The 23,537-nt window shown below is 40.2% G+C and overlaps 1 protein-coding gene across 3 annotated transcripts in view; it reads left to right on the top strand.

Moving 5' to 3' along the window:
* The first annotated feature begins 144 nt into the window (after window positions 1–144).
* Window positions 145–23,537, top strand: part of LOC148347561 (uncharacterized) — a 43,714-nt gene continuing 20,321 nt past the window's right edge. Inside the window, exons 1-29 of one of the 3 annotated variants that reach the window (XM_088323541.1) lie at window positions 145–261; window positions 4,174–4,337; window positions 8,377–9,053; window positions 10,846–11,097; window positions 12,500–12,625; window positions 12,702–12,899; window positions 13,027–13,167; window positions 13,266–13,523; window positions 13,983–14,166; window positions 14,249–14,415; window positions 14,479–14,622; window positions 14,737–14,915; window positions 14,990–15,162; window positions 16,215–16,439; window positions 16,509–16,618; window positions 16,808–17,035; window positions 17,286–17,400; window positions 17,506–17,695; window positions 17,760–17,907; window positions 18,162–18,339; window positions 18,505–18,676; window positions 18,747–18,873; window positions 18,962–19,081; window positions 19,238–19,388; window positions 19,484–19,596; window positions 19,682–19,832; window positions 20,027–20,275; window positions 20,348–20,536; window positions 23,340–23,521. In XM_088323541.1, coding sequence (XP_088179667.1) covers window positions 4,322–4,337; window positions 8,377–9,053; window positions 10,846–11,097; window positions 12,500–12,625; window positions 12,702–12,899; window positions 13,027–13,167; window positions 13,266–13,523; window positions 13,983–14,166; window positions 14,249–14,415; window positions 14,479–14,622; window positions 14,737–14,915; window positions 14,990–15,162; window positions 16,215–16,439; window positions 16,509–16,618; window positions 16,808–17,035; window positions 17,286–17,400; window positions 17,506–17,695; window positions 17,760–17,907; window positions 18,162–18,339; window positions 18,505–18,676; window positions 18,747–18,873; window positions 18,962–19,081; window positions 19,238–19,388; window positions 19,484–19,596; window positions 19,682–19,832; window positions 20,027–20,275; window positions 20,348–20,536; window positions 23,340–23,521 — 5,163 coding nt within the window. In that variant the 5' untranslated portion in view covers window positions 145–261; window positions 4,174–4,321. The remainder of the gene's footprint in view (window positions 262–4,173; window positions 4,338–8,376; window positions 9,054–10,845; window positions 11,098–12,499; window positions 12,626–12,701; window positions 12,900–13,026; window positions 13,168–13,265; window positions 13,524–13,982; window positions 14,167–14,248; window positions 14,416–14,478; window positions 14,623–14,736; window positions 14,916–14,989; window positions 15,163–16,214; window positions 16,440–16,508; window positions 16,619–16,807; window positions 17,036–17,285; window positions 17,401–17,505; window positions 17,696–17,759; window positions 17,908–18,161; window positions 18,340–18,504; window positions 18,677–18,746; window positions 18,874–18,961; window positions 19,082–19,237; window positions 19,389–19,483; window positions 19,597–19,681; window positions 19,833–20,026; window positions 20,276–20,347; window positions 20,537–23,339; window positions 23,522–23,537) is intronic. The other 2 variants (XM_088323542.1, XM_088323540.1) reach the window with 2 other exon arrangements.

Genomic DNA, 23,537 nt, shown 5'->3' with positions numbered 1-23,537 from the left:
CCCTGCTCGACAATCACTTGCGCCATCAAGGGGGAAACGCGCACGAGTGGGAGAACAAGAGAAGGGAGAGAAGAGAGGCAGACAGAGAAATTGTCTTGAAAGGAGTCCTCTCATAGAGCCGTTACGTTTATGAAATGCACCATCATGGATGAAACGGAGCACAATGATATCAAAGTACTGCACATTATTTAGCTAGTTTTTGCCCCACGGACATTGCTGTTTGATGCTAGGAAAGACTTCAAACTTTTTGGGCGAGATGACGTGAGTTTCAGTGACCCGCTTGGAGTGTCAACTTGTGACTTCGCGTGGGTTAGCGAGCGTGTGACGCTAGCCTGTCACTCCGCCCGGCTGCTAGCTTGCCGCTACGGGGACCTTAGCTTGCTAGCCCCGCGATGCGCACTTGCTTTTCGTCCCTAAGCAATTATTTCCTGACCTGTTCTCAAGTTTTTCACTCCAGTCTAAATCAGAATTACACATATTCCAATGTGACTGGAATAAAAGTTGTTAAAACAACGCCACGAAACTTGTGTTATAAACACTTAACAAGCGCCTGCGTGACATTTGAATATCATCAAAACCGCATCAGATCACACAGGGAACTAACGATAAAAAAACAGAATAAAACAAGGATCTTAAAGCAAGTTTATTGTAAAAAGATTGCACCTAGAAGTAGAAACAACAAAAAGAGACACTCCCTTTATAACACAGGAGAATTGAATAGTATTGTCTGTGTTGACATTGTTTACAACGTAGTACACGTTATTTACAACGAGATTTGACGTGGCACTCCAGGATGATCATGTAATTTCTCTTTTCATTAGCTGCACCGCTTATCCTCAGTAGGGTCGCGGGGGTGCTGGAGCCCATCCCAGCAATCAGTGGGCAGGGGACACCCTGAACTGGTTGCCAGCCAATCGCAGGGCACACAGGGACAGACAACTCGCTCGCTCATTCACACCTAGGGACAATTTGGACTTGCCAATTAACCTGACACGCATGTTTTTGGAATGTGGAAGGAAACCGCAGTGCCCGGAAGAAGCCCACGTAAGCACGGGGAGAACATACAAACTCCGCACAGGAAGTCCGGTAGCTGGATTTGAACTCACACAGGAGGTTCCCAATACCTTAGAACTGTGCCGCACACGCACTAACCACTGCGCCGCCATGCTGCCCTTGATCATGTAATATAAACTTAAAAATAAAAATATTAAAAATAATTTGATAAATGGCAATATTTAAAGGCTATTGGTTGTAGACTGGTCTGAGTTGAAGGTGCCGACCGACAAGATGCAAAAAACAAACCCCAAAACAAAACTGGAGAAAAACCCTCCTATTCTGGAGATTTGGTATGTAATTATGGCTTGCAGGCATTACGGCAACGCAGTGGTGTGCGGCACAGTTCTGTTATCATGAGATTGAACCTTCCTGTGTGGAGTTTGCACGCTCTCCCCGTGCTTGCGTGGGTTTCCTCCGGGCACTTTGGTTTGCCCCCACATTTCAAAAACATGCATGTCGGCATAATTGGCCGGTCCAAATTGTCCCAAGGTATGATCGAGAGAGGAATTGTCTGTCTCTGTGTGCCCTGCGATTGGCTGGCAACCAGTTCAGGGTGTCCCCTGCCCACTGCCCGTAGACAGCTGGCATGGGCTCCAGCACCCCCGCGACCCTACTGAGGATAAGTGGTGCAGATAATGGATGGATGGAAATATGGCTTGCATAAATAATTACAAAGTTATTAGAGTGTCTAAGATCTTACTAGTAAGTATTTATAAAGTAGCTTAATAGTTTGGGTTTGTTACAATCAATTTCTTTCACCTTCTCAGCTAAAAGCTTTTGGGCTTCTAAATATATTTTTGAGTTCAACTGGATGCTGGTTCCATTTATATTTGCTTGATTGTGCATGGACAAAAGTTGATATTACTTACAGTCAGTTGATACCTTTTGAAATTAATAACAATAGTAAAATTGAAAAACATTCTATTTGACACAAATGAAAAAATACAAACACACAATTATTACCATCACAGTTGATGCATGTTGTTGTGAGTAGGTGTTACTTCTACTTATCATAACAGATGATCTCATAATGTCTTCCAATATGCATAACCTTGCTACAAATTAATTATCCCAGAGGCTTGATTCCATTTATGTGGAAAAAGTTTTAGAGTTTACCTAGATGAAACAAGATTGTGTTTTTTTTTCTTATTTAGCTTTGTAGCTAACTATCGTCCTACATTTTTAGCTATTTAGCAAGCTAACTACTTTGCTTTTTACATTTTTTTTGCATTCTATTGAGCTAACGTTTTATCTTTTTTTTAACTACTTATCGAGCTAAATTTTGGCCTCCTTGCTAGCTGGCTATCTAGTTTTGCGTCTGGCTATTTGTATGGGTTTTAGTTAGCTATCTAGCTCCCTTTTAGTTTTTTACCTGAGTATGAACTTTACAATATTATTATTATTGATTTAATTATATTTGGCATTTGGATTCTATGTAAACCAAGTTACACATTTAATTTTTCCATATTTTGCGCAAAATATTTTCGTTCCCACAAAAATATTCGACATAACTGATGGTTTATTTTACTAGTTATTTTGTTGTTTTTGTGCTCTGTAGAGCCCTTTTAGACTTTTTGTGAAACAGGGCTATGCAAATAAATATGACTTGTTTTGACTAGGTTACATAAAACAGAACAGCCCTGGAGGATGTGGATATCAAAGAACAGCAACATTAACCAATCGTATCAATGATGTGTACAAGCTCTCCTTAATAAGCAAATCAACAAGCAACAGTGGGCCTAAATAATAAACAGCAGTGCGCAATAATAGTCAAAATCACTAACAACCCTTGTATCCTAAGCAATCTACTTTGCATGTGTCCAATAGTAAACACAGAACCATAGTTTTAATTGTAAACTAGATGAAGGGAAATAAATAAGAGCAAACATTTTAATGATTTTCTTGTCATTTCCCCCTTTTTTATTTTACAACCCCAGGTATAAGCATTCTACTTTGCACGTGTTCAGTGGTATAAACGAAGCACATTCTTTATTGTAGCCATCCGAATAAAAATAAATCCAAACCAATATAAAATGAATTACTTATCAATAGTGTAATTACATTAGCAGCAACATTGTACAAAGGTAATGTTGCTTCATTTTCAAACGTCATGTAATTAGGTTTCCTATGTGTGCAAATGACATTAGCCTCATCAGGATAGGATTGATGAGATAAAACAATAAACCATTTAATCCAGATGGATAATCTTATATGCCAAATATGAGGTGTACATGCTATTTTATAATACTGAAAATACAATAATACACTCTTTTTAATATTTTACAGCACATGGAGAAATCCATTCGATGAAATCTTCAGTCGAAAAGAGCAATCTGTTTTCATATTCTCCTGCTGATAATTCTGCAGACCCCTTTGCAGGACCGTCAGAATGTAGGAATGCAGGGAAACCCCTCATGAGAAGCCAAAGTAAAATGGCAAACTCGTGAATGAATGACAGTGTAGACACCGGTCACATTTATTGACTCTTGTGGGGCAGTATTTTTAGTTTTAGTAAAATGCTGAATATTCTAATAAGTGTACTTGTAGGTGACATAACTGTAGAATAGTCAAAATGTGGCTTTCTGCTTAAAATAGAGTTTGTTAAAGATGGCAAAAAGACCCATTTCATGATACGGCATTTCATTCATTATTTAGAACTCCTTCATTGCTCTTTCTGTTTCATTTCACCAGGAAGGCTCCTGCAAGTTTCGTTTCTGTGTACATCACATGGTGTGTGACTCATCAAGCACTCCCTTATATGCGGGCCAGGAAACAGAAACTTAATCTCTCTTCCATCTTAAGCAAATTGTATCATCTGCCTTTTCTAGAATGCCTTTCAGTGAAGTGAATTAAATTCTCTTTGTTGACTTTTATACTGCTTTGTGAAACATTGTATGCAACGAGATTGGATTTGACACTCCAGGGTAAACAGGGAATTAAGACTATAAAAGACTATCAGAATAAAAGGCAGAACAAAAATATTTACAACATAGTGCTTATAGACTGGCTTAAATTATTACAACAGTGCAATATTCCTGATTTAATATTCCCATTTCTTTGCGTATTGGTCATGTTACATGATTGATGATCAAGTTTTACTTTCCTCTCTGCTTTCAGCTGAGAATGCACCCGACAAGCCTCTTACTTTCAGTTTCCTTTCTGTCTCAGTGCAGAGAACAGAAAACAACAGGATGGGGAGGGGTTTATAAACCGAAGCCGAAGGCTTCCTGGCTTATTTTCAGGTGGTCTTCTTGACTAGGAAGAGATGCGAAAGGGAAAAGGTAAGACACATTTTGATTGATTGGTAAAGGTACTTTATGAATTAGAACTTAATTTTAACCCTTCTAACAAGTATCTGGTAATAACATACAAATAACCTTGTAACAACCTACTAATAACACGAATGTCTTTATTGTCATTGCGGCGAGCGCAGCGGCTTCACATGTCTCTCCAGTAAATCTTTTTACTTTTAGTGTTCTTTTATCTCTCATCTTTTCTTTGATAAATACTTGCTCGGCAACAATCACCCTCAGTCGCCAGGAACTTATTAACCTGGGTCTAAGATTAGACTTCGACTCATTTCACGACTACAACAACACCCACAACATCCCAAAGGACATACGAAAACCGCCGGGATCTCCCTGGGTGATCTGCCCGCCCGACAAGCGACAGAGACGGCGGAGGGAACGAAAGCAAAAACAAGGCTCTCTGGGAGGCCTAGCGGAGAAGCTAAGAAGGCGACCTCACCGACAAGCGCTTCCGAGTATTTTCCTGACCAATGCCAGATCCATCGTTCACAAAATCAGTGAATTTGAGCTGTGGATAGCTACCAACAACTGACACTGTTTTATCCTACATTCGATACTGCACGGATAAAGTCACAGTAAATAAAAAAATCAAGGTCTATGCAAACCAAAAACCCTGGATGTCCAGCGAGGTGCGCACCCTCCTCAAACACCGCAACACCACCTTCAGGTCTGGAGACAAGGCTCTTTACAATGTGGCCAGGGTTGACCTGAAGAGAGGCATTAAGAAAGCAAAGGCAGCCTACACGAGGAGGATCGAGCACCTCTTAGCTGGAAATGACCAGAGAATGATGTGGCAGGGTCTTCAACACATCACTAACTTCAGAGACCACAACCTGGCAACTGTTGAGGCTGATGCTTCACTACCTGCGGTCCTTATTCAGTCCTGTGCTTGCTTTGAAGCTGGAAGGCCACAAACAGCCACATCACACCCACCAACAACCAGCAGCAACACACTCACATTTCAGGAGTATGAAGTTATGCTGAAAACTGTAAACCCCAGGAAGGGAGCTGGCCAAGCAGGGTACTCAGGGACTGTTCCGATCCGCTGGCTGGGGTCTTAACCACCATCTTCAACCAGTCCCTGTCACAGGCGACCGTCCCACCCCGCTTCAAAACCTCCACCATCATTCCCATTCCAATTGTGCAAATTAAGAATAGTGCCATAACATACAGCAGCAACATAATTCCAAAATAAGTCAGTAAATAAGATATGAATACTTTATAGTTCATTACATGGGCAAAATATATTGTTTACAGTTTTGTTTGCTTGTTTATATTGGTGATGGCCTCAGGGAAGAAACTTATTGAATTAAGTTGTCTTTAACCATGTAAGGCCCAGATAAAGGAAATCACTTGCATTTTTTGACCTTTCAAATATTCTTGTAGGAGAACTGATACAGAAATTGTGTTTTTGTAATTTAAAAAAAATTGCCACGTGGCATCATTTGGCTTTGAGGTGAGCTGGATTTCTGTACCTGTACTCACTTTGTATGAACAAATATAAAGTACAACTAAGTGTTTATTTGCAGGTTTGATTGCCAACTGCGCGCCATAAAAGTATAATGTATTACATGACATCATATTTTTTTTATGAATGAGTCATTAATTAGCCTTAATGAATGAGTCATTTATTAGCCTTATAGAAAAAGTGAGTACCTCTAGATAGATACTTTATTCATCCCCGAAGGGAAATTCACTTTTCCAGCAGCATCCCTAAGCTGAGAACAATCGAAAATAACACGGGAGCTGCTGGAGTGGCTGCCATTCGTGACGGCGCCGGAGAAACGATTCAATTTGAATCATGTACAAACAAACAAACAATTGAATCATGTACAAGAAACGATTCAATCTGAATCATGTACAAACAAACAAACAAAATATTTATGTTTCAATAAGTGGAGTGTTAATAAAATGGGGGGAAAATAATTTCTGATACTGATATTGTGCCATCTCACCTTTCCCACTCTCTCTGCTCGCTCCTGAAACTTTATCAAATAGTCCAAAATTTTACCTCATCTTCTCCGCTCACCTCGTCGTCCTCTTCTCCTTCCACTTCGCATAACACATTCAAAGCATAAATATAGAGCTTTTTTTTTGCAAATAAATATGCATGTAAAAAATGTGAAGAAAAACCCAAGAAAATAAGTTTTGCATTTAAAGAAATTGAAACAATGAAACGTTTTTTCCTGTTTTGATATTTTGTACTTGTGGAAATTGAATTGCTATCGAAAAAAATGCCATTATGTGTCACTAGTGGTTCTGTTGCTGTAAATTTTATTAAAAAAAGTTTTTTTTTTTACAGAGATACAATTTTTTTCTGGTAAAAATTATTGTCTCTACAGATACAAATTGATTTTTAAGGTACGAGTTACTTTTGAACCAAATATATTTCCATACAATTATTTATTAAAAAGGTCTGTTCTTGTGATACTAATTTGTACCAATTGGAAATGAATGATCAAGGCAATCGCCACTAGGTGTCACTAGAGTTGTTTCAATTGCAACGGAGACTTTTTTCTACAAGCACATTTTTTACGTATTTTAATTTTGCTTTTGCATGAATTTGATCTTATTGCATTTTTTTTCAGATACCAACTTTTCAGCTAAAAAATATTCCACTGATGCAAACGGTCTTTAAAATCACAGTTTATTTTTGCAACAAATATACCTCCATAAATTTATTCAATATTTACAGGATGATGGGCATGATGTACCACTGTTTTCATTGTGTGCCTTCTATAGACAAGAACTTCAATTTCTTCACTATCACATTTACCTTGCACAGCAGTCAAAACATTTTGTATGCAGTTGTGTGTAGCCACAAACAAAGAACTTGTTTACATTCTCTGTGGGTAAAGTAAGATGGTCAAAGCAAGAGACGACCTTGTCAGTGTTAAAAAAAAACACCTCCAATCAATGTTCCCTCTAATTTTCCACGGGTCTGAGCATTCACACATAGTCGGTGAGCAACCATCATCACAAGTGTGGCAAGGTAATTAATTATCAAACATGTCCAAAACTTGACACTAAGTTACATTTTGCTGAGACTCCGGCAATGCAAAATTATTTTTCTCTTTTGAATGAATTGACTCATGTACTATTGCGAAGGTTGTACGGCCTACAAACGTCGTTTGTTCTTACAATTCTTTCACAAGATATCCATTTCTTTTTATTTCCTGATATATTTTGTCGCATTATATTAATATTTTTGGGGGCTTATTTAGTTGGTTGTAAGATACAGAACTGTACTTACTCACATTTTTAGTGGAAGTACAATGTTGGCAACAAGATTCACTTGATATAATTGGAAATTATTTGAATGCAACACAAACTTTTTCTTCTTTTTTCCGTGTTTTTTTTCTACTTTTTTTAAATTCCTTTAAAAAAATCTCATTGTGTTTACTTTTTCCAAGCTGTTACTTTTTTCTTTTTGTTCTCTATTGACTTTTTTCCTACGTTTCTTTCTTTTCTTTTTTTTCTGGCTTTTTTCTACTTTTTCATTTTGGTATTTTTTTCTTTTTTGTTCTATTCCCCCCTTCCTTTAAGTTATTTTGTGCATAATTTTACATAATATTTGGTCATGTTGGGATTAAAGAAGCAAAAACAACCCGAAGAGCCGTTTAGGACCCGAAAGAGCCGGTTCCTTTTAGTGAGCCGAGCCGAAGAAGCCGGTTCTTGACAAACTCTACTAACTTTACTTAACTTCGTCCTACTTCGACTCGACTTCATAATACCGCATTTAGGACACAACGTCAGGGGAACCTGTGTATTTTTACCTTCATGCAATGTAACTTTTGACTTAAGTAATTTTGAGCCCTCATTTTTGTGCGCTGGCTAGATTTTCTTGTGCGCTGAGAATGTGCGAGCAGTGCGCAATTGCGCACGCATGCAGCTTAGAGGGAACACTGCCTCCAATGATGATCACTGGCCAGCATATTTGCATCTGTTGGTGTTTGTAACTGCTCCATTATGTTAATCATTCAACCTTGCTGTGTTTTTTTTCACTCGGCAGAGCCTATCGAGATGGAGGATGTTCTTCAAGAAATTGTGTCCATGGTGCAGCAGCATCCAAACGGCATCCCCATAAAGAAACTGTATTCTTACTACAGCCAGATATACCATCGCAATTTATCCATTTCCCATTTGGGATTTGAGTCCAAGACTGCACTGCTGGCGCATCTGGATGAGGATTTGGTTGTCCAGGGCAACATGGTGTTTCCCATGGACTCCCAGTTCACAAGCAGACCAGTTGAAACACAAGCTGGAACCAGTGCCAGTGTTGTATTTGAGCCTGCGTTCAGCGAATCTATCACAACAAAAATGAATAAAAGGAAAGCCAAGAAATGTGGAAATCTTGTGGCCATGATTCTAGAACATCCAGAAGGGATTCCTTTGAAGAATATTTTATCCACATACAGGCTGAAATACCATCATCAGCTGAAAGTCACCAAAATGGGCTTTGATTCTGTTGCTTCGCTGGTGGAAACCTTAGACAATGATTTAGTCGTGACGGGTGACCTGGTCATGCACAAAAGCCACAAAGCTCGGGATTCACTTGCCGGGGCTGCAATGCCTACTACAGCTGCCGCTTTTGATCCAGAACCGGCATCGTTGGATCAGCCCAATCCTGAAAACCATGGTACCGTGTCATCTGGGCTCACTGAGGAGGTCAGTCAATGCAAATTAGAGGTAAGATCAGGCCTACAAAATTCAGCCCGACCTGCGGATATATAAACCTAAACCCGACGGATTAACTTGATTTGATAAACAAGCCCGAAATATACCAGAATCTTGAATTTGCCACAAAAGTAAACACGAAGCTTTACTTTGACCGTGCGTACTTCAGCGCCGAAACGTGCATTTCAGCCGAACTACGCAGCTTTGGGTTCACTTGGGGAGTCCCTCAAATGAAGTGTGCACTGCAACGGCAGCGCCTAAATGAATGCTTTGGCGCATCTCTGTGACGTGCAGCAAACAAAAGTGAAACTGAACAAAACAGCACCGAAAAGAATATCCAATTCTGCAGATTACAAACTGCAAATAGTGAAATATTTGTCCAAAAAGCAGAAAGAAAGTGCGTAAAGCGTGTATGCTATTGGGAAGAAGCAGAAATGATGTCTGACGTGAGGGAGGTAGAAGGAGGAACCCGCGCGTCTTTTACCTAGACACCGAGGAGGAGTGATTTTGAGTTAAACTAATAGTTTGGTGAACATTTTCTTGATCTAAATAATTAGTTGAGTTAAAGTAAGTGCATGCTGTATAGATCCTCTTCAAAAGAAAATAAATACATAAATAAATTTAAAAATGTGAGAGAGAAGCCCGACTGCCGGACTTAATGATTGACATTTTAAGCCTGAATTTTGGGGTCGGGTTTGGGCCCAGGCACAAGATCTTACCTCCTAATATAAATATACGGAATATTGAATGGGATGAGTTGACACCGATTTGATCAGCTGGATCGTTATCAGATGATATTTACATTTCATACTTTTCTTTGCAGTACCATCTTAAATTGTGCAATGATGCAATCTAAGTGAAATTAACAACTAGATTAATGTTTATTAATGATTTTTTTCTGTATTTAAGGTTTTTCCGAATGTGTTTCAGTTATGGCCAAATTTACATAGGTTCCCTGATTTGTAGTCACTTTCCACCTTACGATGAATATAGAAAAGATGAACTGCTGTCAGTTTCAATGAAAATGGTAATGAGGTTGTTGTTTTTAAACTCTTCTTGAGTACAATGTACTGTACATCTGCCTCTGTGAATATACACATATTTGATATATATCGTTAATATATTGAGTTTTTTTCTACATTTTTAAAAATCTTTATACACTATTTTATCTTTTTAATTTGGCTACTTTGCAGTGAAAGGAGAAGCTCTCCAATTTTGTTTTACCACCCTATGATGATATCAAAGGTCTTTGATATTTAAATCTAGGCTGAAAACACACTTATATTCTATAGCTTATTAATGACCTATATTTCATGTTGACCATACCTGTGTATTGTTTGTTATGGTCATCCTGGAAGGGGGGTTGCCTTATGTGCAGTCCCTTCTCAAGGTTTCTTCATTTTCCTCATGTTGAGGTTTTTGAGGTTTTCCTTGCCCTCATGTAGGATGGAGATCAGGGGATGGTGTCATAATAGTCTGTAGTTTGCAATAATCTGTGGTCTGTGCAGCCCTTTGAGATTCCTTGTGATTAAGGGATATACAAATAAACATGACTTGATATTCATAATCAAAACAACATATTTAATATTGAGGCAGACTCAAATTGGAGCTTCTACCTTTGGCAACAAGTTAAGTTGGTAATGTGGGGCTCTGTTACGCAATGGCGTGAGAATCTGGATCTCGCCACATGGTCATTAAAACAATCATTATAAGCGTGTTAATATTGCCTTCTATGTAATTGTGGACTACCCTTACCGTGTCTTTAATAAGACTCTTTATTGTGTTTCTGGTGACGAAAAAACAGACGCCACCTGTAAAGTGCACTAAAACAGAAAAAACAGCCGCCTGTCGGAAAGAGCACGCCGTCTTTCGAGAGTCATTTTACGCTCAGGCAAGGGAGGTCCATCGTGATAACATGCGCGCCTTGGACGCCATGGAGGACAACCAAGCACAGACCAGGAGAAATCGAAATCTGAACCCAGACTTGGTCAACAGCTTGATGGCGGACGTGATACGAGACATGGCGGGAGAAGGGGAACTGGTCACTAAAGAAAAGGTGATTGTCAAAATATGTTATTGAATTGAAATGTTTAGAGCAGGGATCACAAGCCTGTTTGAAGTTAAGATCTACTTTTTGTTACTGATTGGCGCAAAGACCAACCAGTTGGATAAGCGTTTCTTAAATAACATGTTAATATGTCATAATAATGTTATTACCAAGGGTACATTAGGCTTTTTTAACTACTAAATATCACGCCAGTTAGAATTTAAATATCTTGGGAAATCACCATGATTAACTATCAAAACCAATTTGTGGGTTACTCAGGTGGGCGCCACACTGGAGACTCGTAGTTTAGAGTTTAACAAACAAAAAGCCTGGCCAGTATAATCAATGAGAGTGCGTGCACTTTCCCCCTTCCAAACTTTTGTATGTTTATTTTTGTAATTGCAAGCCATGGTCTCGTATATAATTTTATTTTATATATTAGGGATTTCTTATTATGCGTTTTTAAGGTCATTTCCATTCGCGGAATCCATGTAGGGTCACTAAAGCTATCAATTTTTCCCTACGGCCTTGTGCTTAAAAATATTGACCCAGGTAAGAGTTGGCCAATATTTCGATAAAACAAATTGTTGCTGTCAAGTAAAATTTACCTGTTTGTTTTCTTTGTTCACTGACTAATTCCTACCTCGATTGTTAAATAAATATTTAAAATATGATCAGTTTCTAAATATGTCAATATTAAATGTGTTATTGATCTCATGGTGAAAAATACTAGTGTTTTTTCGTCCAAAATAAAATTGGAGGTATGATTTTTTTTTTTTCATGACTGTGACAAAATATTTACTTCAAAGTCTGTATGTTGGCCTTATTTGTCTACTACTGATCTGATCGACAGTAGGGCAACACGGCAGCTTAGTGGTAAGCGCATGTGCAGCACAGTTCTGAGGTCATGAGATCGAACCTTCCAGTGTGGAGTTTGCATATTCTCCCCGTGCTTGTGTGGGTTTCCTCCAAGCACTCTGGTTTCCTCCCACATCCCAAAAACATGCATGTCAGGTTGATTGGCCGGCCCAAATTGTCCCTAGGTAGAAATGAGCGAGTGAGCTGTCTGTCTACGCTCTGTGATTGGCTGGCAACAAGTTCAGGGTGTCCCCTGCCCACTGGCAGAAGATAGCTGGGATGGGCTCCAGCACCCCCGCAACCCTACTGAGGATAAGCGGTGCAGATAATGGATGGATGGTCTACAGTATAATGTCACTGAAAAGCAAAATAATAATAAAAAAAAAAGAATTGTTGATGTAAATTATTCAATTGATAGTTACAGCATTTGCATATAGCTGGCATCATGGCTAAAATAATACCATTTCGAGAGGGTTAATATTTTTTTTCTGAAGATCTGCATGTGAATAGTCCTTATATGTAGGTGACAAGATACACTTCAAACTCGTTTCAGGTGCTGTCAAGAGCATGCTTTTTATTGCAACTTACTTCGAAAGAAGCAGAGAAGCTCAACCCACGCACCATTCCGGCCTTACACGACCTTCAATACTTGCTGAGAGAAATCAACTTGTTCGTTCAGGTTAGGAGTCACGTCCCCCAGTTCACAACTTCCATGCTTTGTGTTGAAAGGCTCTGTCTTTTGTGTCCGTTATCAGGCCACGGAAGTGGGGACCGCCGTCTGCACCCTGTACGAGCTCGGACAGACGTTGGCTGCGCTAAAAAACAAGAAACGTTATGAAGAGCTCTACCTGGGGCCCCTCTGCAAGCTGCCTATCATCCACCGCATGTTCAAGATTGACAGCAACACAAAGGACGATGACATCCCTCAAATCGAAACCGTGGACATCCTAAAGGTGAATTTTTGATTCATCTATTAGCTTTTGCTACTATGTTGATTTTAGGTCAATGTATTCTGGGCCTGCCTGATAGGCTGCATTATACTTTCCAGGTTATGATGTCTCCTTAATTTGTTGTTTCTAGCAACTTCGCAATTTCAGGCGGAAGGTAAAAACGCCCAAATTAGACCTGGCTGAGTTTATGCAGAATCTCACTGATCATTATAACCACCAATCTCCCTACGAGCTGGGCATCAGGATAAATAGCCTTGGACTTCCAATATCCGTAAGTATTCATTATGGACTTTGTTTTTAAATGTTTAATTCCTAAAAGTGATCTAAATGTTACAGCATGTAGATGAAAATTATTTCTCTTTCATTTAGGTATTGACTAAAGTGTGTCGTAATGAGCATAGCCTTTTGGACCAGGCCAAAGAAAAGATCCGGAAAGAGCTGGAGGAGGAGACCCAGGCGCATTTTATTAAATTAAAGGAAAGCGTATTGGACCCACTAAAAGCCACAAGCATCCTCTCTGCAGGGAATTTGGAGCTACGTAGAAAATATGTCTCTATGACAGCTGCAGAATTGATAATGGACGTCTTCAATAATGCAGAACAATTCTTCAGTCCTGTAATGTTACAGGTACGTTTAATGCTATTTGTATTCTCCTTATACCAGGTTTCAGCATTTTTTCTGAACTTTTCTTCATTAGCGCAAAGGTCTACCAGTTGGATATGCATTTCTAAAGTGACAACTTATCATGTTATTACTATGTGGTTACTATGCTGCTGTTTTGTTTTTATCATGTTATTATTAGAAAGATTGAAATAAGCTAAAATAGGCAAGAAATCAAATATTCTAGGAAATCACAATGAGCCTTCACTGCTGAGCTACTCATGTGTTCTTAGGTGGCCACCTGTTGCCCACAGGCCCCATGTTGCAGAGGTTCCATTTCATTAATATAGCTTATCCTTATGTTTTTTTGGCTTTCTACCCATTCTGGAGTTTTTTTCTGCTCTCAGAGATGTAAGAGAGTAGGACTCTTAGTGACACTTCACTTATTTCTGTCTTTTGCTACTTGTGTTCTTCTGTTGGTTGCAGTATGTTCGGAAATTCCTGGCTCAGGTGTCAGGCGACAAGCTGGCAACAGCTCTCTTTCAGTCGTCAATTTGCGGCGGCTCACTGAATGTCCCACCTGACCAAATGACCAAGGAGAAAACTGCTCAAAATTCTGAAAAAACAGACACGGTGGACGACAGACATGCCATATCAAGTCCCGGTGAAGGTATTGATCCAAGATGGAGAAAGGAGGGGATGATTTTTTTTCTATTTTTGGTCAAGTCCTTGCATTATGCATTTTCTTTTAGCCAAAGTCAAGCAGTACCTCAAAGATTCGCTGTCCTCCCTGACCTCAGCCGCCAATTTGGCAGACGTCGCCTCCCTAGAGTTGAAGTTGATCAAGCATTTCAATGTCAAAGACTTTGAGTCCTTGGGTCAAGGCAGATTCTTGGTGTTCTTGGTGAAGCACATTCAGGTGCGTGTGTATTTTGATGCCAACTGTTAAATTTAAGTATTAAGTTTATCTTTTTATATGCAGCTGTTGCAGGAAGTGATCGGGTCAAATTTGATTCTGACGGGAAGTGGCATGACTTGTTCAAGAAGCTTTTTTAGACCCACCAGACAAGACATATTTGAGTTCATCAAACAGTGTGGGCAGACTAGTACTGGTGCTCAAGATGACGTGAGTCCAAATATAATTCCAATAATCAAGCCAACATTATTATTAAACTTTGCAGTAAAATCACACATGTGAGAAAGCTGTTTTAAAATCTTGCATTTCACCCTTTTTTTTCAGCTTTCCCATGTGGAGTTGGCACTGCGGTGTCACTATGGCGTGCAGGACAGTCGGGAATTGGGCTACGGCTCGCTCCAAATGCTGGCCAAACTCGTCAGATGCCAAAGTCAACTTGCTGGTGGAGGACTGAGTCATGTTTTTTATGAATCCACATTGCTTTCCAGGCATGAAAGTTTAAGGTCAGGCTTCTTTATTGTCTTCAATGCCACCCACGCAAACAAACTTGAATAACCAGCGACTTTTGTCTCCACAGTGCCGAAAGCGATTGTGAGGCGGTGGGTCGACTGGGGGAGATGTCCACGGTCCAGGCAGTAGCTGCTTTGCTTTCTTGTCCTCTTTTAGAGGATTTAAGTCAATGGAGTCAATGGGAGCTGATTTTTAAACCTTTCCATGGCACACTAAAAGATTTTATTGACAGAAATGCAGGTAGGTGTTTCTAGGTATGTAACAAAGATGTCAATATTGGGACATCATAAGATGAAAAAAACCAACAAATTAGAAAACTGTCAATGGGTAATATTTTAGCAGCATTTTATTTAAAGGCAAGTTAGTTACCGCAGATTCACACCATCTCCCTGTTTGTCTAATTAATACATCTTAATTTGAATGTAGATTGTTTTAAACACTCTGGGACGTATGATTCCTGCAAATAATCTTGAACATCTCCAATAAAGTACGCTTTTTGCCCACTTCAGCCAAAAACATAGCTGTGAACCACATGGACTTTTATGCACTGAACCAATTAACAAAAAAAACAATATGAGAACATGACATCTTTTTAAATATTGACCAACTCCCCACAATATTTACCGTACCGTGAAATTTTTACTCGGTTGGTTCGGACACATGAGTAGGATGGATGAGGGGCGAATGTTGAAGAGGATCTACAGAGCAGAAGTAAATGGAAGGAGACCAAGAGGAAGGCTGTGATTGACGTGGATGGATGGTGTTATGAGTGCACTGCAGGAAAGAGGTATAAATATAGTGGAAGCTAGAGCTCTTGTTGGTGATAGGAATGAGTAAAGAGGTATAAAAGGATAGTGGGATGTTTAGACGCGTTCTAAGGGATGGGCAGGGCACCCGTATGATGCGGTAGGGGTAAACCGGTGAAAGCTGTCGGGCCCTGCTGTTGAACAGAAGAGTGTGTTGTGTCACCCTGACCCGAGTGACATGGCCGTTTTCTCGTGTCCCGTTTCATCTGGAGGGACGAAAGCATGACCAACTTGGGTGCCGAGGTGCCTAACTTGTTTGGGTGTTTGGGCATTTGTGTTGGCCTTGGTCCAAAAACTTTTGTGTGTGTGTTTTTTGCTACTTTTCCCCTTTTTTATTTTCTTTGTTTTTGTATGTTTGTCTTGCTGTCGGTCCCCCCTCTTGAGGGATTGGCCAGGGTAGATAGATAGATAGTGAAATTTGTTGAATATTACATGTGGTTGTTTTGTATAACAATCACCTACTATCTTTCATTTTCTGGTGTACAGCAAATACAGAGTTGGCAGCCTTGGAGGTGGCACCAAACGTGCTGCTCAGGATCACATCAAAGACGGGAGACAAGTATTTCTTCAATTCTGCCTCGATCCTAGACCCCGTTGGGACCGCTGGACACCTGGTGTCCATTGTCGTTGCTGACGGGATTGCAAACGCGCCGACGGCCCTCCTGGCTAATAACATTCAGAACTCCCTGGCTGCAGCGGTGGCTAAAGAAGGTTGCAGCCCTGGTTGTCCTCTGTTTAAAAAGGCAACAGTGTGTCGCTAAAGATAACTTTTGTGTTTAGATTTATCTCAATCTGAAGAGGACATGTCATGTTACAGCACCGTGGCTCATTTTCTTTTGGATTGTTTGGTTAGAATCCCAACCCGAATCTGCCAGGCTCTTTTGCAGCAGGTTAGTTGCATTCAATTGTACAAGTGCAATGTAGGACATCTCTATATGCTAAATTCATGATTATTACTGACAAATTTGCCTACGGTGATTATCTCTAATTTACATTGGTCTATTTTTTTACATATATGACAGTTAAGAAAGTGAAAGTCGAAAATGCAGTATCTCCTCTAAAACCAACGTGACCTACAGGTTTTTTTGGAGCCGTTTTCAAAAGTCTTGGGGCAAACTAAGTCCAAACTGGTGCTACTCACCGAGGCCCGGTCGAACTTAAGGCAGCTGAATTGTTTGCATCGACTGGGAATCCTCCTGGGCATCACAGAGTGGCTGAAGGATTACCAAAAAAAGCTGACAACACCACAGATCCAAAATGGTGGTTTGTACTCTACACCTTCTCATCAGGCCCAAGTTCAAGGCCAGGTGAGTCTGATTGTTAAAATAGTGTAATGCTTGGGGATGTACCAATGCATTTGGCTTAATACAATCTTTTTGAAGTTAGACACTGGCATGGACGGCTATAGATGTCACAGTCTGACATGCATAGTATAAATTTAACATCGCCTTGATGATTAAAATTATTATCTTGAGCACCAGAAATAGTCTGCCTACACTGTTTAATTGATGAACTGTAGCAGAATTATTATACGTTGTTTTTGTTTCCTGACTCTAGTGTGATGCATTGGATTCTGAGAGCAGTAGTATGTCTGGTGTGAACATGAGCGACGACGAGGATCTAGAAGACAAAACTCTGCTTACTCCTCATCTTGACCTCAGCCCTCATCAAAGTAAGCGACAAGATTACATGGATTTTTTTTTTTTTTTATGTGTGTTTATTGTTTTCAAACTCTACTTAATTGCAGCAGTTATAACACATAATGGTTTGCCTGCAGGTAATGGAGACCAACATGAAGACGAATCAACGGAAGATGAACATCTGCTCTTGTCACAGTCAGAAAAAGAGATGTCAGAAAGCTGCAATGAGACTCAGGCAGAACTTGTGGATTTCAACCAATACCAGATGGCCAACCGTCAACCAGTGCCGGCCTTTGATGTCCACAGAACTCTCATTGATGAGATTAGGTGAGAAAAAGCTTCTGCTTTGCAAAAGCCAAACAGCAATAACTATCTTTCCATTTCCCAACAGAAAAAAAGAATTTGGTATCGGCGTGGAACTGACAACCGAAGGTCAGAATCTGATGCAAGTCCAGCAGGCTCGACTCGGCAGGAGCTTGGACCGTCTCTCCACCGAGCTCTACAGCAAAGACACTCATTTTGTCTTGGAACTCATTCAGGTCTTTGCTCCCTATGACACTTTTCATTTGTAGATGTATTCGCAGAGCAATGCATACCAACTGATCAGCGCCCATTTTAGTTTGATTTTATTTAAAATAAAAGCGTTTTAAAATAATGTCAATGAAATATTCTTGGCAAGTCATTTTGCTTAAGAGGTCCTATCCATACATTGATAACTGTTGGATGTATTTTTTAGAGGAAGACGCAAGTGCTCAAGAGTCCTCAACTCTGTTTCTAACCGTCTTTTATGCAGAATGCCGATGACAACAATTACGAGCTGGGGTCTGACGTCGTGCCTGCGCTGGCTTTTGTGGTCGAGAGGGACTGCATCACTGTTCTCAATAATGAAACCGGCTTCCAGGAGGCAAATATCAAGGCTATATGTGATGTCGGTTGCAGTACCAAGGGCAAACACAAATTTGGATACATAGGTATGCATTCGTTGTGTTTAAAAAGAAAATACATTATAGGCAAAAAAGTGATCCTTTGAAATGTTTTCCAATGTTTAGCATTGTTTACATTGTCCAAATAGAATGGATTATTGTTATTTAACTGTATTAAATGACTATAATGATAACTGCTTTTTATCTGTAAAGGACAAAAGGGTATTGGCTTTAAGTCGGTCTTCAAGGTCACAGACCGTCCGGAGATCCACTCCAACGGCTTCCATTTGTTTTTCGACAAAAACTGCGGCCCAATGGGTTACATCCTGCCCCACTGGACCGATGACGAGAGCCCGTTGGACTTAAATGCCTTATCGGGACACAGGTACGAACGGGTCCTCCCGGCTGCACTTGACCATCGATGTGGCAAAAAACATCTTCTTTTGAATTCTCAGATGGACAACCAAGATCCGCCTTCCTCTTCGTTCTGAGAGCCAACAGACACGAAACCTTTTCCATGATGTGCACCCTTCTCTGCTGCTGTTTCTGCACCGACTACGTTTCATCACCATCTATCATCAGGTATTTGCATGCAGTTTGCGGCATCTAACCAGTTCTTCTACTTTTTTATTTTACAAGTCTTTTCTGCTCTCTCTGTTTGATCCTGCAGCCTGACAACCGCCTTGTTACAATGAAACGTAAAGACTTGAATCATAACGTGCTTGAGGTTGAGCACTCAGACGGAACTGAACGCTTTCTGGTCGTCAAAAAGACACTGCAGCCCAACATGGTGATTGGCAGATAGAGTTTTCAACAAATAATTTGAATTAGGATAACATTCATAACATAGTATTTGGCAGAACATTAATCACAGATGTGTGGGGTATGCCTTTGGAGATCACTTAGCACCTGGATTGATCTTAATACTCCATTGTTTTCTGTAAAGCTCAAAGAGAACGTGGAATCGACTGAGTTGGCCCTGGCCTTCCAACTTAACTGTGAGGAGTCCAGTGGTGACGTTATAGGCCAACCCCAGAAGCAGCCCGTCTTCGCTTACCTGCCTCTTCGTAGTTTTGGCTTCCGCTTCATTGTACAAGGTATTTATTTATTTTTGGTGGGGGTCAACCAAAATGATCTTGTATTTTAGTAATGTGAGAAATATGCAAGGATTTTTTTCATTGTTTTCCTACAGGTGACTTTGACATCCCGTCCTCTCGAGAGGACGTGGACCGAGACAGCCCCTGGAACCAGTGGCTCCGATCTGAGATTGCACAACTCTTCCTTCAGGCTATGAAAGCTTTCGACGTAAGGCCTTGAAAAGCATTTCTAGAAAAATACCTGTCAAATTGTAATTTTCCCGTTTTCTCTGTGTTATTTTTGCTTTTTGTAGGATCTCCCCGAGTTCACGGGCCTTCGGGGTCTCTGCCAGTTCCTGCAGTTCGTCCCTCTGCCCGATGAGGTGATGGACTTCTTCAAACCTGTCGCCAGTCAGATTATACAGTTGCTCAAGGGCAAGGCCTTTCTGCCTACACTCAGCTCAGGTGGGAATCAGATGTACTTGTGGTTGGGAATGCAAATTCAGGGGCCCATTCAAATACATCTAAAGGGATTTCTAATTTAAAGGACACATACAGAAAAATGATATTGCACCATCGTTCATCTCTATACGAGTAGTTCGAGCCATGAAATATATTTGGTTTGTTGCTTTTTTATCATTTCTTTTCTGGTTTTGCAGACGGTCGTGTTGTGTACAAGCTGCCATCCCAAGTGGCAGTTTGCAAGGATGCGGTGATTCGCACTGTCATCAACCAAGAGGAGCTACAGAAGCATTTATTGCTCTCATACCTGCACCCTAGTTTAAGTCCTGCCCCACCCTCCTCGCTCCTTTCCCACTTGGGAGTTCGGAACCTGAGGGGCTCTGACGTCACCGCCGTAACCACGGCAATGGTCAAGGAACTGATGAAAGAAAACATTTTCCACACAGGTCCGAGTTAGTGTGTTTATAGTTTTCATGAAAAATATTCCAATATTAAAAGTAGCTCTCCCATTCTTGTAGAAGCTGGCTTTCTGCAATTGGCCAGACTCCTGGTGTGCAACTTCCGGGCTGCTGAACATGGTTACGGGGACGGGAACGACATTTTGCACTCTCTACGAACGCTCCCCATTATTCCTTTAGCTGACGGACGTGTGGTGGCGCTGGACGGCGATGGCGTCTTCTTCCCATTGGAGCAAAGCGAGAGAAAAAGTAAGACAACTGACTCGCAAACTGGTATGGTAACATCTTACTTTTTTGCAGTGTGTTTGTTCTTATGTATAAATTATTTATTTTCAGAGAGTTTTTCAGATGAGCTTTTACGTTGAAGATTATGTGCAGGTTCTCTGGTTTTCTAACTTTTAGCCTTTGCATCACTAGGGTAAAAGTTTATCTTTGGACATATGTTCACAGGGGTTTCTGTAATGTCTGTCAACGTCCAGCTGAGGTTATGCAGCTCTGGACTTCTCTTGATTATTAGAAGGTCACTTCGGTTATATGGATGCTAGGGCAGATGGAACTAGAAGTTATCATATGTTTGTTTAGCGTCACTCTTACAATACTATATTTTGGGCCACAATCTTATTAGTGCTGCAAAATATGTTTACTTTTTGCTCTTTGGTGCATTGAAAATTGTGGATATTTTTTGCCAAGGTTTATCCCTCTGATATTTTTTCACCACAGACGATGTCTGACAGACCACTAGCTATGTAATTTTGTATAAACAAATGCCTTGCAGAAAATGGCAAATCTGTGTTGAGAAAATTGCTTTAAATTATATTTGCCAATTTTCCGCACTATAAGGTGCACCTAAAAGCCTTCAATTTTTCAAAAGCTGACCATGTGCCTTATATTACGTTGCACCTTATATATGGATAAATATTGAGTCGCAACAGGTCTCGCAACCACGGTAAGCAGCCACTGACTCGATTTTCCCCCTAGAAGTAGTGTGCGGTGCATGCTGGGATATATATATATATATATGTGTGTATATATATATATATATATATATATATATATAAAATATAAATACACCGGGGTTTCATTTCCTAACCATTGTGTCAGTTATCATTTGAATCAGTCACTATTGGCTAAAATTATCCAGAAGTAAAGGAGGCGGGTCCTTTTTAGCATTTACAGGCTTGTATAGCAGGGTAAAACAAAGCATACAATTGGCCGAAAGAGAGGTGATCACAAGTTAGGTTGGTCTACGCTCTAGAGAAAACTTTACTAGTTAGTTAATTTGTAAACGGGAATTATGGGGCTAAACACACAGCTAGCAACAAGCAACGTCCATCTAAGCAGAGATGATTTTCAGCTGATTTTTTTTTTTACTTGTGACGGCTGCAAGACGTTGTCTTTGGATATCTTGCTTTAGACTGATCGTGATGTTTCTGTGATGAGTATATTTTAAATGGTTAGCTTATCTTGAATCCCAAGAGTCCAAGCTTTCCATTGATATATGCTGTATTTCAGTGACTGGTGACATCGTACAGACACCAGGTCTGAAAATTGTATTTGCATCTCAACAGTATGCCGGCGGACCGTCGGATTGTTGAGGGGTTATCAAGTTTGACCGACCTATCTGACTTTTTTGTTGACGTTCCTACTGTAGCGCCTTATAGTCCGGTGCGCCTTATGTATGGAAAATATATGATAAAAGTCTTTTTTGGAGGTGCGCCTTATAATCCTGTGCACCCTATAGGGCAGAAAATACGGTATATGGTTCTGAATCTAGTTAGGCAGTTACCAATTGAGCCAGCAGGTAGTGCTCACTGGTTTCCACCCGAATTATTTCTACATAGCCTCATATTGTGTCTAGAATTGATCATATCAATACTCTAAACATATTTAATTTTTTGTTTTAAATGATCGATTTTTCAGTTAATCAATATGGATAATATTGCACCTTCCATCGGTGACCCTCTCTGGCGAGAACACATTGATTTAATCGAAATGGAAACTTTGCCAGTCGGCGCCAGTAATTCATTCAACACGAGTAACCCAACCAGTTATAACAAAGGTCACTTAAGTCTATAGACAGAATGCAAACGGGGGAGAAGTTTCTGTCGCAGGAGGGTTTCTGCATTCAGTCAGGTAATATCTCTACGCCTGCAAAAGATCTAAGTTTGGATCACCTTAAAATGGATCACCTTCTTTTTCTGAAAAAAAAGTGTTCTCCTCCAAGAATAGGTCAAGTAAAAATTATCAATGGACTTGTGCGTCATCCAGTCTAAATATGGATTTCGTATTTTATTCCTGGAAAGTCTGACTCAGATAAACCTTGCAGCATTCTTCCATTTTGACTTCACCTCATGTATTTCTTATGAGTCACAAACATCGCAGAGGAGTTTCTTTGGCCTCTCGAAACCAGCACTGCCAGCTGCAGCACTTTTATGATATGTTCTTGATTTGTCTTTTCTTATCTTATATTAATAAACCAAGCCTTGAATGATGGATGGAGAAGGCAATGGGCATGTAATGATATGAGTGAAGTTTCCGTTCCAGGTCAGCGAGCGAAGTGAGTTTCAGCATTCGCTCGGATGTTGAACTCTTGTGCGTTGAAGGGAAGTCGAGTGGACAAAATGAGTGTGATTGCTGAGAAAACACGGCCAACCGTGGAAATACTTTTCAAATATTCAGTAGGACAGAGACAAAGTGCCTGTCTTGGAATGTAGGCCACTGCTGGGAGAAGTCACAATGTTTGGGCAGATAAATTCAAAGTATTTTGAGGAAATCGTGTTCAGGGTGTTATTCAGAGATTTGCTTTTTGGTGAGTGAAAAAATGGGGTTCCTTTCTCAGCTTCATTTAAGAGTCCTAAATCCAGCTTTCATCTTTGATTGCTTGAGACAACTCACAGTTGGCTGGGCTCAGACTGACATACCTTGCTCAACTGTATAAGATGCAAAAATGTACAACTGTAGGCCGTTAAGAAGGCAACCCAGACAAAATATTAGCACACACCGTTCATATGTAATATAAGTTTTCCTTTGATAATTTTGTTTTCTTCCACAGGGGATTGGTCTTTACTGTATGACGACGTAAACATCGTTCACCCGTCCCTGCTAAACTGTGTGGACTCTTTGGAAAGTCAGCAGGTCCGCGAGCTGCTCATAAGACTCGGAGTCCATCAACTTGAGCCACGAGAGCTGCTGGAGCAGCACATCTATCCTGCTTTGCACAACCAAAAATGGAAGGTAGACGATTTTGATG

The sequence above is a fragment of the Urocampus carinirostris genome, chromosome 19, assembly GCF_059441175.1.
Source record: "Urocampus carinirostris isolate Australia breed hairy pipefish chromosome 19, RoL_Ucar_1.0, whole genome shotgun sequence".
NCBI classification, from domain to species: Eukaryota; Metazoa; Chordata; class Actinopteri; order Syngnathiformes; family Syngnathidae; genus Urocampus; species Urocampus carinirostris.
Note: the sequence above shows the minus strand (reverse complement) of the source record. Positions and strands in the feature narration are given on the sequence as shown.